Raw genomic sequence first — 16519 nt, forward strand, 5'->3', positions numbered from 1 at the left:
TGCATTTTGAATTTTCACCGTGTAAAAGCATTGTTTCAAGCGGTAAAACTATCTCAACTCATTTGAACGACTTTGTCATCAAAATTTTTTCCGTTGCAAGCGAAGCCACACATTCTTTGTCGGAGTATTAATTCTCCATTTTATATCAAAACGAAAAAGTTGTTTAGATCTACACAACGCCGAGACTAGACCACCCGAACGAAATTAGCTGTTCCAAGCAATTTTCCTACATCATAAGTTATTTTATCAAGAAGAAAACACACACTTTTCATAAAAAGTTTTTAAGTATGTTTAACACCTTTGAGGTGGATTGACATACAAGTATCTGTCTGTAAGTAAGTTTCGTTTATTTGTTCGCAAAGTATCCAGCTGGAGTTAATAGGTGTACTTTTATGGGGTGCTGAATTTGGTGTTAATTTCCAAGAAATAGGTATGTAATTTATCTAAAACTTCATTTAACACTCGCCTGTGAGAACGTATTGTTTTAAATAATCCACAGGCTAATATTTTGGAATAAAAACTCTTTCCATAAAGATCCCAGTCAGCCTGGAAATACACAGGGTTTTTATCAAGATCAATAAAAACAAAACATTCTCATTTACAGCATCAAATACCAGATACGTCATCAATTGCATTCAATTTTTTAATATTCAGTTACATTCAGCAAAGTTCTTGAGGAAAACTATGATTTAAACTCCATGAATTGAATAGAAACATCTTTCTTAACCTAAAGATTCTCATATCCAATCAATGTCAATCGTATATAAAACAGACTGACAAGTGAAATTTTAGGGTCTTTGACTTCTGGATGAAATAGGTTTCTAAAAAGTCATGATTTCAGCCCTTTGGCTGTTGTGCAGTAAAGAATCGCTCGCTAGTTGTGAAATTTTTGAATATGTATAATTTTATTGGCAACTGTGTCTCGACTTTGAATGGCACTCGCTAGGGGATGATATTGATGTTACGGACCTATATGGAACGTATATGCGACCAGAAATCTTCGTAGAACATGCAAGTCTCTTTTTGGCTCTAGTCTTTATCTTACCCCAACTGACTCTTCTCCGGACCCTATATCTGGACTTTCGCCAAAGCCCGCGTAAACAAGTTTGAGCGTCTGGTTCCATTTCCCCTGTAAATTCCATCTTACTTTAACCTGTTTTTATAAATTGATATTCAAAATATAGTTTCTGAAGCTGCGTTTTCTATATTCCAGGTTTTTTTCTTCCTTTTCAAGCGCTTAGAAATTTTACCAAGGCCCAAGCTTTTAGTTAATGTTGCGATTGAAGATATGAGAGAGGCAGTTATTCCTAGCCCAAATATCTGCATTACACGGAGTATTATTTCAATCCAATCATTGTGGGCTGCTTCAGGATACACATCTCCATATCCAATCGTAGTCAGGGTCTGGAACCAGAAATAGCAGCTATCGAGTGCTGATAATCCGCCTTGCGATTCTAAGGTATTGAAGAAGGCAACTGTAGTGAAATAAACAATAAAGAGTATTGCAAGCACCAAAAAGGTCTTATTGTCCAGCCGTTTGATGTTTGATCTTTTTAGACATTTTGTTTCGATCAGTTTTACACCGTTTCGGATACTCCTTGTCACTAGATCTGAGGCACAAGTATACATGGATACTGAGCATGGAATTCCGATTGATGCAAACAGGATCGTCACAAGTTTGCCAAGGTCTGACTTCGGTGTTGTGTGTCCATAACCTATAAAGAAATGGTGCCTCTTTATCACTGGGGCAAATGTATACGAAATTCGTTTCTTAAGCTTTTCAAGAAGGATTTCAAGAACGCCTTGGCAGCATTGTTGTCGCTCAACAGTGAAAATCTTAATCTTGCTTGGGCTTCAGAATCTTCTTGAAGTTTAAAGAGTTTGCTAAAGACCCAGCGCAGGAAAATACCAATACCATCTCAGTATACCTTGGCAATCTACTATTGCTTATCGAAATTTTATGATTTGAAATTCTATATTGAAACAGAATGATTTGCTTGATCTCATTGAGGCTGGATATAAGACATAACTACTATGAAAAATTTTACCAATCAAATTTACAAAGCTATTAGCCTTTTTTTAGAAGTATAGTTCTTCTGTTGAAATTCTAATGTTCATGATGCATTATTGTTAAACAGATAAAGCTCAGTGTAGTAACAGACCAAAGTTACCTTTAGTTAAATAACACAGAGTCCCGAACCTTTAGGGTCCCCAGCAACATTTTTTCTTTTCTATTTTTCCTAAGGGACGCAGCTGCTCGTTACACCATTGATAAAAATATTTGACATAATGACAACAGCCTTGATAGAGCTGTAATCGGTGTCTTGTAGCTAATTTTGAGCCACCACGCAACTGCTTTGCATTCTACTGCATTCATTTTTTTGATAAGAAACAAAGGTCGATGTTGAATACTCCAGTTTCTTGATGTTCTGGAAATTTCAATACTTACTGCTTCTTAAGAGGTTTTTAATTAAGATGTCATGAAAGATGTTATGAGTGTTCGTCACCTTTTTTATCACGTCAAGAGATTCGCTTCCGTTCAGATGCTGTATTTAGATGTGGGAAGTATACTTTTATCCCTTGTGTCTCAAGTTCTAGGCCAACAGGGCAACCATGTAGATTCGCCAGTGCTTACATGCATGCTGGTTAGAAGAAAAATCAATAAAGTAGCTTTTAGCAGGGTATCTGTAAAAATTTAATGAAACCCAAACTGCCTACCTATAGTGTAGCAAGTTACTGTTGTAAATTTCCACCATTTTGCAAGGTTGTCGTGACTAAATGAACATTCTTTTTTTTCCATATTTTCATAATATTGAGTTGTAATATTTAGATATATCCCCTTTTCTTTCTGGCTCATCGTGGTGTCTTTCTCAGCGTAGTCCACCATGGCTTTGTAAGTGCTGCTTGAGATGACGTCAGTACCGTAGCACTCCTCCATTAATATATACAAGATGGCGCCAACAAATGTGTAAGTGAACTGCAAAACTGTCCAACCAAACAGTCGCTTCAGCGGCAGCTTTTCGTAGTTTATTGAGCCAATCTCTTTGCTTACCTCGTTGTCTTCCATCGTAAGAGTGTTTCGATCTCGTTACGACCATCAAAGAATCTTGTCACGACCACTTTCGGTATGTTTCGCTACATCTTAGTGTCTGTGAAGTAGAGGCAGTAGACAATTAGAAACGTTTCTTGTTTTCGATTTTTATTGTAAGAAGAGTGAGATTCTGTAAAGGCCAAGAAATGTTAATTCGTATTACTTATTTGGATTCGATACGAGAACTGCGTATCTTTTTGAAGGGACCTGTGACATGTTTTCTGGTTTCATCAGACATGTAGTGCTGTGTGACGTCAAAGCTGGAAGTGGATAGACTAACTTATTCAATGCGGCTTTAGATATCTCACATTTACGTTATCATTGTAAACGAAATGTTTGTCAGTGTACCCTGACATAGATCAATTAACAAGACGATAGTAGTTGTGACATTGATTTAGTAGTCTATGCATACCCCATCAAGCAACTGCATGTTCTGCCTTACACACTTTCTGTCCTTCTTATTTCAGTCGTTTTAGGAATTTTGTAATTGTTGTTTTTCATTAATAAATCCGAATACAATATTGCAATGACCAGATACCTTGATATGTATTATTAGTTACATGTAAATTAACAGAACATTCATTAAATAAGACTTTCAGGAGAAATTTCAGACATTTACGTACCATTTCTCGTTCAAATACTCGAATAAACTGTTTCAATGACCAAATACCTTGATGTTCACTCTTAGTCGAATGTACATTAACTCTGTCTTTTAACCGATTTGTAATTATTTGTATTCCTATTTGTTAGCCATCATGTATTCGTTGGAGGAACAGATCCTAGTGCAGATGTTGAAAGATTCAAAACTGAAGGGTATGTTTGATTTCTTCGTAGTCCTTTATATGTATCAACTAACAAATCAGCCTAAAGAGATGTGTCATCTGGAATGAAGACAGTGTGCTTAGTTATTTTGAGGAAAATTCAAAACAGAGTCGGGCTTTTATTTATATGGATATTATAGGTGTAAAACTTCCACTCTATAATATGCAAATGCCATTCCATTTCTAAAACAACACAAAATTCAGCTCTATGGCAGGCTATTAGGGTATAACATGCTACCAAGGAATAGCACTTGATCATCATAATTGAATTTAAAAGTGTACATATTACGGAAATCATCCTTAAGTGGTCAACGTCTTAATACTTGAGAGTAAAATACTTTCCACTTGATTTATGACGATACTGTGAACACATGTCCATGGGCATTTGCGAAGAACAAGAACTTCATATTTCTAAGTTTAATTCTATGCTACATGCAAATCAAGAAAATGAGTTTGATTGCAAACACAATCCTGTTCGGAGCTTTTCTTTCCGAGTAAAATACCACGTAGTAAGTGTTATTCTCCAGAGCGTCATTTCAAGCACAAATTTCAGGCATCTGAATATTCTGAATCTCTATTTAATTTATTAAGAGTTTTCGTAATGTAATTTTATTTGTGAATAATAGTTTTGTTAAAAACTTTATTATTGAAGCATATCATTTGAAAACAAAGAGCTAAACAAAGTTTCACAAAATAATTTGAAATTGCTCACAATTGCATTAATTGCCCTCGAATGTTCATAACTGCAACTCTAGAATGTTCATAATTTATTGTTCCAGAGAATTTACAGGTTACCATTTCTTCATAACCTACCACAACTCCTCGACCATTTGTTGCATCCAGTTGTTGCTTCAACTCAGGATCGAAACTGTACTTGAGATTTGCCAACTCCTTCAACGCTGTGTTTGTGTAAACTTGTGTTTTTATCATTTCATGGACTGTATTTATCGCAGGTTCGGTTTAAGCAAAGATAGGGATTGATGGTGGCTGCATTCATTGTTATCTCTCTCTTTGATATAAAAAGAAACATTTTTCTGCTTTTATGTAAACAATGTATTAAAAATTCATACAGAAGCGCAGCATGAATAAGCTTGGTGAAAACGTCGAGATGTTTTTAATGACACTTTTGTAGCCTAAAGTATCGGTTGGCGTATACGTTTGCTAGCAAGAACCTTGCCTTCCTCCTTGTTTTCCAACATTTCAGCTTTAGTTGCTTCCTGTCTTTCACAATTTGCAAACACGTCGAACAAATTCTTATCCGTTTTAGATAGCTACCTACCATCACAGTGTAAGACACCTTTTCATGTTGTAATGTTGCAAAAAGTCCTCGACATCCATGGCAGTAAATATACCTTTTGAATGTATCTAATTTATGCCTAACCAAACCATCTTTTTATCTTCGGGGCAAACTGGGGGCACCTTAGGTCCTTAGTTATTGAAGTAAAGGGCCTGTATTATGTATAAATGTTATTTAGTGTAAATATTATATATTATGTATAAATGTTATATATGACTGGATGTGCCAGTTTGGTCCTCCATTCTTATTTTGCTCTACTTTGGTGGTTTATTGGTAATACCTGATGTCATATTACCTTATACAGTATTTGCTTTTGAATGCTTAGTTGAGCATACCACCCCCACCTTATTCTAATCTGCATCCTCCTTATACATCAGGCCCTTGATTGTGGCACTTCAAGACTCTTGCTTAAGCTCTTCCCTCGTAAAAAGACTTCGCGTCTTTACATGCAAAAGTCCCAGTTTAGCTGTTTCTATGTCAACCTTTAACGCCATCAGGAATTATTTTGGGCTTGAAACATGCAAAATATCATTCTTTGTTGTTTCAGAAAATGTGAAATCTGAAATCTTAGACAAAGCCAAATTCATTTCTGCTTTTTTACCCAAATACAAAATCATAACAGAGATTATGATGACAGATTGAGGTAGGAGGCCGGTAGGAATTAATGGGAACAGGTGCAAACCGGTTTAAAAATGCAAATAAATCCAGCTTTGTATTGAGGAGTGACACTTCCCTTCCATGAAGGTGATTAGTTCCTGCGAATCAACTTTGTTTCATCAAGTTTTTCTTTGCATATTTTATTGTGTCTTAAATTTGTTTTGTAGAGCACACATTGTTGTTGCCACCCCTGGTAGACTTGTGGACTTGCTGCAGCGGAGGCAAGATACGATTGATTTTCGGTCATGTCTCAAATTCGTTGTAGGTTGTTTTCCTTTTCGGTATATTTACTTAGCGTTACTCGTTGACCTGATTGTTTCAATGGAGTTTTAAAGTGATGACGTCACAAAATATTTCTTTTTTATTTTGGACCAGGTAACAGAAAGATCATTATGATTATCTCTCAATGTGCGGAATTTGCTGGGTTAGCAATTGGCTGAGATATGGCAAGAATTAAGACTCTTTCCCCATATCAAATCATTGTAATTTGGTTATTTGGTCTCTGTTTATAATTTTTAAAAAGGCGAACACAAAAGGCCGTTTGCAAACTTAAATCTTTTGTTGGCCATACCTCAACCAAATATCAGCATTTCAAGCTGATTTTCCATATTTAGGGATGTTTTTGTTTGTTTAGGAATAGTTTCCTTACCGACACACTTTAGAACTCTGTTTCAGAGCCCAGAGTAATTAGGGGTTTTAAGGTTGCCAACCACGAAAGAGGTTGTTGATAAGAAATTGCCGCTGCTTTTTGTTAGTATTTTTCTAAGGAAGGTTAAAAATGTCTAGGGTAATTGACCAGAGGAAAAAATCACTACCCTGAATTCTGCTTACATTGCGTTATAATAATTTCTAACGCCAGATATTCGACAGAGAATCAGCTAATGTAGAAGCAAAACTATACGCCAGTCATTCTTAAACTCCGGCTTTGGGCCAGCTGCGGCCCGCAGCAAGTTTTTGTCCGGCCCTCTGAGAGCTTTATCTCAAGCTAATGCTTTATTGCCAAACATTGATTTATTTATTTTTTCTCTCCATCGTATTTTGGTTTTATTCATTTGTAAAAAAGTTGATTATTCGCTGTTATGCTAAGATAATTCCAAAACTTTGGAAGAGCCTTTCTTTTCATGTCAACATTGAAATAAATAAAACTATGGAACCGTTAGCTTTTCTCCCGTCAAATTCTCTTTTAGACGCAGTTTCTGGCCATCCCTAGATTCTTTAAACCCAAACTTTTTCTTGCCGCCAACCCGTGGCGGCCTTTTTTTAATACAAACACAATCATTAAATTTTGGACCCACTTTATAATACGTTTCGCCGTCCCTGGATCCGACTTCAAGTGCATTTAGTCGACCTAACGAATATTAACGTCGTAACCTAAAAATAGCACAACTGTCTTTTGATTCAATCTGGTAAAAGAAACACATGCTGCAAACTTTTGTGTAATTCATTTTTTGGCTTTTTATACAGTTTGAAGCTTTAAGTCCCCCTCCCCCAGTAAGTTTTCCCTGGCCTTGGGCGTGTAAATCCGTCGGGTATTGGACATTGAGCCAATCCCTCTAACATCAAGCATGCCAGGATGCTCCTAAATGTTATCATCGCCCTACCTTTTCATCTCCTCTCATCCACCATTCCAAAACTTATTTCATGAAAATAAGTGCACTACATAGATTTTATGAATATAGAATCTAACAAGAAATAATAAGCCTGCCTATTTTATCTCTAAATTAGCCTGGTAAGTATGATATCCGAATTTCATTTTGCGCAATTTTTTTGACACAAGCTAGTAAAATTCGAAAGCTCAGTGGCTCCCGAAGAAAATCCGTTTTAATGTTTTTCTGGCCCGGTACTCAAAACAATTAAGAACCCCTGCCACACGCCATGGAATCGTATAAAAAAGGCTTTACGTCCTTTTGCTTGTTTATTGATAGCATAACCAATGCAGTGTGCCGGGAATCAACCAACATGCACTTTGTGTTTCAGGCCCAGGGAAAACTTTTCAAGACACCAGAATTTGCATACCTAATTATATTCGCCCTTAATTCGATATTCCTTTCGTATTGTTTCTATGCTTCTGCTACGCCTAATATGGGAAGAAAGTATAGGAAGAAAAATTACGGGCTATTAGTATAGGACAACAATATGTTGACATGGTTTAAGCAAATGCTTATATCGAGCTATGACATACATATGACTTGAGATTTGACATACTTTATGATGTATTTTGAGATATAACTGTTTATGATGATTTTAATTATTACTATGACCAACCATTAACTCCACTAACGCACATTAATGTACAATGTGCTGTATTTATCAACATTTTAATTTATGATGCTTCAGAGACGTGGAAAAAATGTTAAATTTAGGCACTTTTTAAATTCAAACATATATTGCTGACGTCAAATTAAATTGTACATACCTGATCATCCTGACAAGCCTGTGATTATTGTTAAAATCCATGTCAAAGCAATCTGCGAATTAACGTGCCAGGCATCCTGCATAAAACACACAAAATTAGTCATTGCAAACCAACGTTCCAAAACGACTGTGTTGTGCGATTTTTGTTGGTGTTTTCGAGGAAATATGTAAACATAGCTCAGCAAGGCGGGTATATTCAGTTTTTTAATTTAATTTCAAATTAGCAATAGCCTTAAACAGATTGTGCCTTGACTACCATTTATTTCTTAGCATTTTCTCCGCTCAGCCGCTTTGTTTTTTTATGAAATCTTATGTCATAGATTATAGACGAATGTTTTTGTCTTCCAATTGTTCAGGAAAATATTTTTTTTCCTTCAATAATCGTAGAGATTTTCCCACTTTAGATCAACACAACCAATATTTGGTGCCCAGTGTGTGAAAGCTCTGATTTGTGGTATTTGAAAGCCTAGTAAACTACAAAACAGATACATGATCTTCTCTGTTCGGTGTTCGTCCAGTTTTTTTTCTTTTCAACCTTTTAACAATCTCAATGTTCTCACAGAAAGGTTGTGTAAACTGGAAAATGGGAGACATTGCTATGGGCTTTTTTGCAAAAAGAGGCTTGGGTTTAAAAATGTGTGTAACATTTCTCTATATCATAGACAGGTGTTGGAGCAGATTTCTGAAATACTTTTCAAAAGATGTTTGTCCTAGATCTGTTTTCTTGATTGCTACAGTTCTGCTTTTATTTTTAGCAAAAGTACTGCTTTTGTTTTCAGGATATTCTGGTCCTTGATGAAGCTGATAGGCTGCTTGATATGGGTTTTAAAACCAGGTACTTGTTTACTTTTACTTTATCTTATAGCTTTAATTGGTGATAGCTTTAAACTTTTGGGGGAGTTTATATATAGGTATATTCTTCTAATCAAGCGTTTTAATTTCTCCTTGATGATAGCATATCTTGATGAGAATCAACTAAAATCTGTAATAAATTAACTTAGACAAAAGGTATTTGATTTAAAGAATGTTTCCGTAACCCAACGTGCTGTAATGAAATTATTTCTAAACAGCAATGGGAAATTTTATTTCTGTTGTTTTCTTTGATATCTCGTTTTTCAAAGCTCACTTTTCACTAGCAGGCCTGAAATCATCACCTCTCTGTTTCCTGCTTTTTTGTTGTGGCTACTCTGCTCTTTAGTGACATTTCTGTATGTACCAAACTGTATGGATAATGTCCTTTTATTAACCAAATGTTTCTTTTATTGCCAGCATCAACACAATACTGAGTTACCTTCCAAAACAAAGAAGAACGGTAAATCTAGCTTTGATGAATCGTGTTTTTGTTGATAGCATTTGTACTGGATAGCAACAAATCACTCTTGACAAAGTTCTCGTATCAAATTTTATGTTTGTAATGATGATTAAAGCTTTATTTACCTACGAATGGGAAAAAATGTTATTTTTGCGAGAAATATATGTTGATAGCTTAGGATTTTGGCATAGAACATAGACTAACGACTTCGTATGGCTTGGAAGCCAGAGCCGCTCTAAATTTATGAAAGAGAGCTTAAGGACTAGCAAAATAACAGTATATTATCTCTATTGAAGAAACTCAAAATCAAAATGGTGTCTTTTGCATTCGAAGTCAAATGCACCTTTCTTACACGGCCATCCTAGGATGGAAATGGGTCGTTAATATTTTGCTAAGGATAAAACCCATTTTTACAATAGTATTCATTGAGTAGAATTTTGTGTCATCCCTGTGGAAATTGAAAGTCAATGCCAATGTCTTTAGATACTTCACGATGTATTTTATAGTGTGATGGAGTATAGTTATGTTGAATATTTTGGCATGCATGAGTTTGCGGGTTTTTGGATTAGGCCCATTTACGTGGTATGAAATAAGAATACCCTATTCTTATTGTTAAAACGCCTTTGGTTTTAAGAAACCAACTATAAATGGTTCAACTGATACTTTTCTGCTTTTATTCTTTCTTTTATTGCAATGCATTAAGTATGGTAACACACTTTTCTTCTTTCAATGTACAGTAAAGTTGGATATGAATATACATGTGCAATTGAATCGCACAATAACGGAATTATTATATTCATCGTCTATTGAAGGGCTTGTTTTCTGCAACACAAACAAGGGAAACCGAAGATCTTGTAAGGGCTGGATTGAGAAACCCAGTCAAAGTGGTTGTCAAGGATCAAGATTTAACTTCGGTATGAGGCTGAACCAGCTGTTTCTGTAGTTCAGTTAAGTTCAGATATTACAACAAGGATTGATCATTTAATGAAATGCAACAAAACGAGTCGAATTGGGGGAAGTGAATATATTTATCTATTGCACAAACGGGCCAGTGACGTATCATTATTCCCAAGTGGCTCCTTGTCACTTATGAAAGAATTAAAATGCAGGAACACCGCAATGTGCTGCCCCAAGTTGCGTTCCATTTCGTTCAACTTCTTTCAGTCTCGTTTAATACGATATGCAGCACTTTTAACACAAAAATTCTACAATCCTAGATAATTTCAAGGGGAAATTCATCCTGTGTTTCTTTTCATGTAAGCCTATGAATAAAGAATTTATTCGAGTTACTAAGCACATTTTATGATTTCTGATTTCGCATAGTGACTTCCCTGTATTGATGTTATTCAGTTCAGTCCAGTTTAGTAAGATGTGTTGATAAATTAACATCACATAAGATCATTCAGGATGCTTAGCCTGTATTTGTAGCATGTACTTCTGTTGCTAAAAATGTTTTTATTCTGCCTGATGCAGTTTTTACATCATTTTAGAATGAAAGCCGTACGCCAAGCTCTCTTCAAAACTTTTACATGGTATGTTTTGTCCTGTGTTTATAAACCGAGTAGATTCTTGGAGATTAACATTGGAAAGCATTACATAGAGTTTTCACTTAACTTCCCTGTATTTATATGTATCTGCGACACCAATTTGCAGAGGTTCTTTTAACATCAACTATACTTCTCATTGATCGTTTTCTTCCTTCTGTAGATTTGTGAAATCCAAGAGAAATTTAGTCAGTTGGTAGCCTTTTTGAAACAACACAAGGTGAAGAACAATTATTCTGCTTGATTTTTCTAGAAAACTTGGTTTAATGCGTTTATGGTGTAGAATTAAGAATTGAATGGAGATGTTTACATCTTTAAAAAGACGTTAGTTTGCCAAAGCTTAGGTCGAATTCTCCCTACTTCAGAAGAAATCCATTGTTAGTGTTTTTTCTTGAAAAGATTATCTTTTTTGTCATAATTTTCATCTCGATACCTCAATTGTTTTGATATGTCTCTCACTAGAGCTCGACATCTTTTGTAAACATCACGAGAAATTACGAAATCTTTTTAGATATTATTGCTGGTCTCCTTTTGATCTTTCGAAATATCATTTTCCATCTTCGCTATCAACCTGTTATCTATCTATAATCTATTAATGTATTTGTTACTGCTATTGATATGGTTTTATTAGGCTGTCTGCAACAATATTACTTTTCATCTTTAACTATGCGGTAACTGCTAAAATGCTAAATTGTTGCATTTTAATAGTGTTTATTTTTGTTTTAGGACGAAAAGCACATCGTCTTTTTCAATACCTGTGCCTGTGTTGAATATTTTTCAAGGGTTCTCAAATTGTAAGCTTTCTTTTTATCTTAGTGATATTTCCCATAAATTGGTATTCTTGTTATAATGTCCCCGTACCTGGAATAAAATTAACCATACCATACTTAAATGCAATTTAACTGAAAGGCTTGCACGAGAATTAGTGTTTACAATGCCTTTTTACCAGCCCAAATTTTTAAAAAAAGTGGATAACACTTATTCCTCGGAATAATGTTCTGGGTAACAGGCTTGTGTCTACATTTCCAATGCTATTGCCAAAGTTTTCTTCAAGAAGTGACGGCCTTCTTTTGTCAATGCCTTTAATATTTTGTGCATTTCGATTTTTTTTGACTGCTTAACTATTAAACTGTATTATTCAAAATAATATTATGTGTTTAAAAGTCACAGCATTTTGCTTTGAATACCTTCACCAGTTGTTATATTTTTATACCCTTCCTCTTATTTCCAATGTTAAAAATGACTTTGTTCTTTGAAAACTGTTTATATTTACTAAATGTATGAAGACTGTCCGTCTTGTTCTGATTGCTGAAGAATCGCTCAGATCCAAGCATTCGGTTTTGGCTTTTGAACAGCAGTAGGGACACAGCCCCTGTTTGTTAGCCATCCAATCAATTCTTATTTCTCATTACATACTTGATTTTCCAATCTTGTCTAGCTTTGTGGAACAAAATTAATTCAAACAACAGTTTCATGAAAAAGACAATATTCTTGGCCTAGGTCATTTTATTTTTTGATGCAATAACAGAAAAAGTGATTATTCTGTCGTAATTAATGCTGCAACTTTAAATGATTTCATTTCACCATTGCTAGAATACTGAAAAAAGCAGATCTTATGTCGCTCCATGGGAAGATGAAAGGAAAACGTGGAAAAATCTTCGATCTTTTTCAGCAGAAAAGCAAGTAAGAAGCATGTTGTCAGCTTAAGAAGTTAATAATATCAATGTTTTGTATATGTCTTTTGTTGTCAGTTTAGTTTTTGAATTAAAGGGTTTTTTAAGAAGGACAGCTTTTTTCATGTTCTAACCTACTAACTGGTTCATGTTTTCAGAGGTCTTTCCATGTTTCAAGTGGTCCTTCCATGATTCGAGAGGTTCCCTGTGACGTGTGCTACAAATTCTTTTAGCACGTGATGAGTTATTTTCGAAATGTGGTAGACAAGAACTAAGATTTCACGATAAATTAAAAACTGTTTCTTTTTCCAACATTTTTATTCGTTTTTACATTGTGATAATTACCCCAATGCAATTTCTGTTGCGATATTGTCGTAGAGTATGATAAATCAATGAGAATATTCAATTTTGCGCACATATTGTCACTTCAGAAGAGATCCGAGTTTCAGTTTGTGACCTTTAAGAGATCATGAAAATGCAACTTTGTTACTGTTAATAAAGCATTTCCTTCATGTCAAAATTTTGCCTTCGTCTGAAATTTTATATTTCCCATAGGGGCATTCTGGTATGCACTGACGTTATGGCAAGAGGTGTTGATATCCCAGAAGTCCATTGGGTCATCCAGTTTGACCCTCCCAGCAGTGCTAGGTTTGTGAACCGATTTCATATTATCATAAGATATTGTCACTACTACACCAATAGTTATTATTTTTTCTGTCTCTATAACTAGTTTTATGATGTTCGTGTTATATTCATTTCCATTCATTCATTCCAATTCGGTGTGTATTCCTTTTTAGTGCTTTTGTTCATCGTTGTGGAAGAACAGCAAGAATAGGAAATATTGGTATGCAGTGATATTTTTACGTCATTCTTTCATCAAAGTGTTGCTTCATGCCTGCTTGCTCTAATCATGCCTGCTTGCTCTAAATTTGAACTACTCTTCACTTATTTAATGAAATTATATCGACTCTGTTCTGCAATACGTGTGGAAATTTACTTAATCTTTTCCCCACTTCTTGTCGTTTTAGGAAAAGCATTGGTTTTTCTAAACCCAGCCGAAGAGTCGTTTATAGAGTTCATAAAAATTAACCAAAAGGTATTAATGAAAGAACTTTTTTCTTCCTTTCCTGATTATTTTTTTCTAGATGTGTTCAGAGTTTACCTTGTTCAGCACTAGAAAAATTGAATCGTTTGTAGTTGTTTGACTTATAATTAGATACTACTGAATATCTTTAGCATAACAACTAAGTAATATAAGTGGTTCATAGATGAAAAATAAAAAAAAATTTGTCTAATATTTCCTGCACTATTTACTGTTCTCATATCAAGGAAATCAATTGAAATGACTCTTTGTGAAGAAATGAAGAGAAGATAAAAAGCCATGGTTTAAATATGAACTACCGAAAGATAAAATTTGAAAAGTATGATGTCACTTTCCGATAGGTTACAATTCGTGCTTTGTTTGGTATGAATTTATATGTTGTAATTTTTTGGAGTTTAGTCTGCTTTGTACTTAAACAATTGTAATGATTTTGGTAAATGAAATAAAACCCTAATACTGGGCTACCTCTCGACTGTTTTAGGCACCTCTTGAAGAATTTGAAAAAATTGATGATGCACAAAATGTTTCTTCGAAACTGAGAAAATTTGCTTCAAAAGACAGGTAAGAAGATATAAGAAGAAGGTCTTTAACTTTGTACATTTCTGTTTTTTTAAATTAAAGAATGACGTTGATAGAAAAATTGGAAAAATGATGTAAAAATTAGCGCCTTGTATTATTTGATGGCTTCCCTTGCTGCCTCAAGCTTCCCGCTACGATGTATTGATGTTGGACTTCATATCAATTTGTAAATAACTTTTGTTTCAGAGATTTATATGAAAAGGGGATACGAGCATTTGTTTCATTCGTTCAAGCTTACAAGAAACATGAATGTAGTCTTATATTTCAATTCAAAGGTAATTACTCATTTATTTATGAATGTAAATAAAATGAAGTAGATCGTTTCTGGCACAATCTAGCGGCTACGTAGGTTAATGAATCAAGTTAAAATCAGTTGTAATACACTGTTTTGTGTCTTTCTGCTTTTGTCGCTGTTCTTCTCCACGTAGACGTGTTTACAAATATTATCATATTGTTTATAGAATGAATTATCATAAAACACTTTGAGGCTATTAGTAATTACCAATTGAGAGACAGCTTCTTTTCTGACTCCCTTACACTTAATTTCTTCCATCAGTTGATACATTTTCCATAAATACTCGTTTTGGTATCTTGAACCAATTTTAGCTTATGTATAACTTTGAAAAGAAACATACCTTGGCTCCTACTTTGTCTAATGTTTCCCCACTTTTACTAAATCTCGAATTTACCCATTATTTTGAACACACGGACGAAATGTCGTCAGCCGATTTTCGCGCGCTTTTCCCGATTTTGGTTATGCCGAGTCTCAGATATTGAACCCTCTCGTTTCTTTTCGTCAATCATGAATAAATTGGAATCTTTTACTTTATTTTTTCAATGAGACTGTGTAATGTTTACTAAGGTCAACTACGTAGATGATTTTCAGTCTTGCTATCGACTCGTTTAGAGGAGTTTAGAATGACATAAAAATGATAGAGTGGTACTTACAGATTGATTTGTATAATTTTGACTTGTGTTGCATCTTGTTGTGTTTCATTGTATTATGGACGTACAAATTTGGCTCCATTATGAAATTGCCTCCTTTGCCTGTCACTTCTAGAACTGGATATCGGACAACTTGCAAATGGGTTCGGATTACTTCATCTGCCAAAGATGCCAGAAATTAAGAGAGGCGTTATTGACGGTTTTCAAAATACAGATGTTGATATAAACTCGATACCATACATTGATAAAACAAGAGAAAAACAAAGACGGCTTAAGTTAAATGAAAAAGAGGAGAAAAAAGACATGAATGATAAAGATTTCAAGCACAAAGACAAGTCATGGTCCAGAGAGAGGGAGAAGAAGGTAAAAAAGCAACTCCGCAAAGAGAAGAAGGAAAATCTGAAACGTAAAAGGGGGTTTGCTGGACATAAATTTGATGATGACGATGTTGATGAGCTCAACAGGGAAGTAGGCTTAATGAAGAAACTAAAAAAGGGGAAAATTACAAAAGAGGAATTTGACATAGCTATTAATGATGTTGTTGACGATGATTTGACATGATATTGCACTTAATTTATTTTTTTTACAGAACAGTATTCTTTATACAAATTATGCTTTGGATCATTTGTATGATTAATTTATATTTGAATAAACAATTTAACAGATCTTCTAAACATTAGTTCAACTTGGCCTACAGAATGCAACAATGCTTTCCATGCATCTTTTTGTTTATTCCAGTTAGTTCATCAATGTTAGCTTGCTTTTTTTTCTGGTTAGCTTATTTCCTCTAATAAAACCCACCTTTAAATAAATGCCGCGTACTTCAGAGCAGTGCTCTATTTAAGAAATGACAGAAATATGCTAAACATTATGTGGTTCATACTGCATTTTATGTAACAATAACAAAAAACGAGGTCCTTTAAATTCCTAATTCGGAAGTTCACATATCAAGCCAAAATGCCCAATGTCTGTTTTGCCTCTCTTCGTCGTGTGTCTTTTTCATCAACTTCTTTGGTTTGAGAATAAGAATAGTGCAAGAACTGTAAGCCCAGCTTCTCGTTTGTGCTTATCCTGTAGCTTTTG

General features: G+C 34.7%; 2 protein-coding genes across 3 annotated transcripts in view; one reads left to right on the forward strand and one right to left on the reverse strand.

Moving 5' to 3' along the window:
* LOC135683109 (ATP-dependent RNA helicase DDX55) overlaps positions 1-16242 on the forward strand; it is a 29991-nt gene extending 13749 nt beyond the window's left edge. The window contains exons 6-20 of the mRNA XM_065198272.2: positions 3842-3904; positions 6034-6127; positions 9061-9116; positions 9551-9593; positions 10406-10507; positions 11084-11125; positions 11301-11357; positions 11864-11931; positions 12731-12820; positions 13366-13458; positions 13608-13654; positions 13839-13906; positions 14394-14473; positions 14678-14766; positions 15552-16242. Coding sequence (XP_065054344.1) covers positions 3842-3904; positions 6034-6127; positions 9061-9116; positions 9551-9593; positions 10406-10507; positions 11084-11125; positions 11301-11357; positions 11864-11931; positions 12731-12820; positions 13366-13458; positions 13608-13654; positions 13839-13906; positions 14394-14473; positions 14678-14766; positions 15552-15997 — 1438 coding nt within the window. The 3' untranslated portion in view covers positions 15998-16242. The remainder of the gene's footprint in view (positions 1-3841; positions 3905-6033; positions 6128-9060; positions 9117-9550; positions 9594-10405; positions 10508-11083; positions 11126-11300; positions 11358-11863; positions 11932-12730; positions 12821-13365; positions 13459-13607; positions 13655-13838; positions 13907-14393; positions 14474-14677; positions 14767-15551) is intronic.
* On the reverse strand, positions 472-4852 carry LOC148959910 (potassium channel subfamily K member 1-like). Of its 2 annotated transcripts, none has more exons than XM_089109428.1 (3): positions 4726-4852; positions 2719-3149; positions 472-1715 (listed from the first exon to the last, which is right to left on the reverse strand). In XM_089109428.1, the coding sequence occupies exons 2-3, from the start codon at positions 3065-3067 to the stop codon at positions 1174-1176; spliced, it is 891 nt and encodes a 296-aa protein (XP_088965554.1). In that variant the 5' UTR covers positions 3068-3149; positions 4726-4852; the 3' UTR covers positions 472-1173. The 2 variants fall into 2 exon arrangements, with proteins under 2 accessions (XP_088965554.1, XP_088965553.1); XM_089109427.1 differs by having other exon boundaries at positions 4625-4830.
* Positions 16243-16519: the final 277 nt, after the last annotated feature.

Source organism: Rhopilema esculentum, chromosome 7, assembly GCF_057945365.1.
Source record: "Rhopilema esculentum isolate cy_ngs chromosome 7, ASM5794536v1, whole genome shotgun sequence".
NCBI lineage: Eukaryota > Metazoa > Cnidaria > Scyphozoa > Rhizostomeae > Rhizostomatidae > Rhopilema > Rhopilema esculentum.

Coding starts and splice junctions, on each gene's coding strand:
- LOC148959910 (XM_089109428.1), bottom strand. CDS start 3,067: ATGGAAGACAACGAGGTAAGCAAAGAGATTGGCTCAATAAACTACGAA. Junction 1,716..2,718: donor AGTAACTTGCTACACTATAG/GTAGGCAGTTTG, acceptor ATTTCTTTATAG/GTTATGGACACACAACACCG.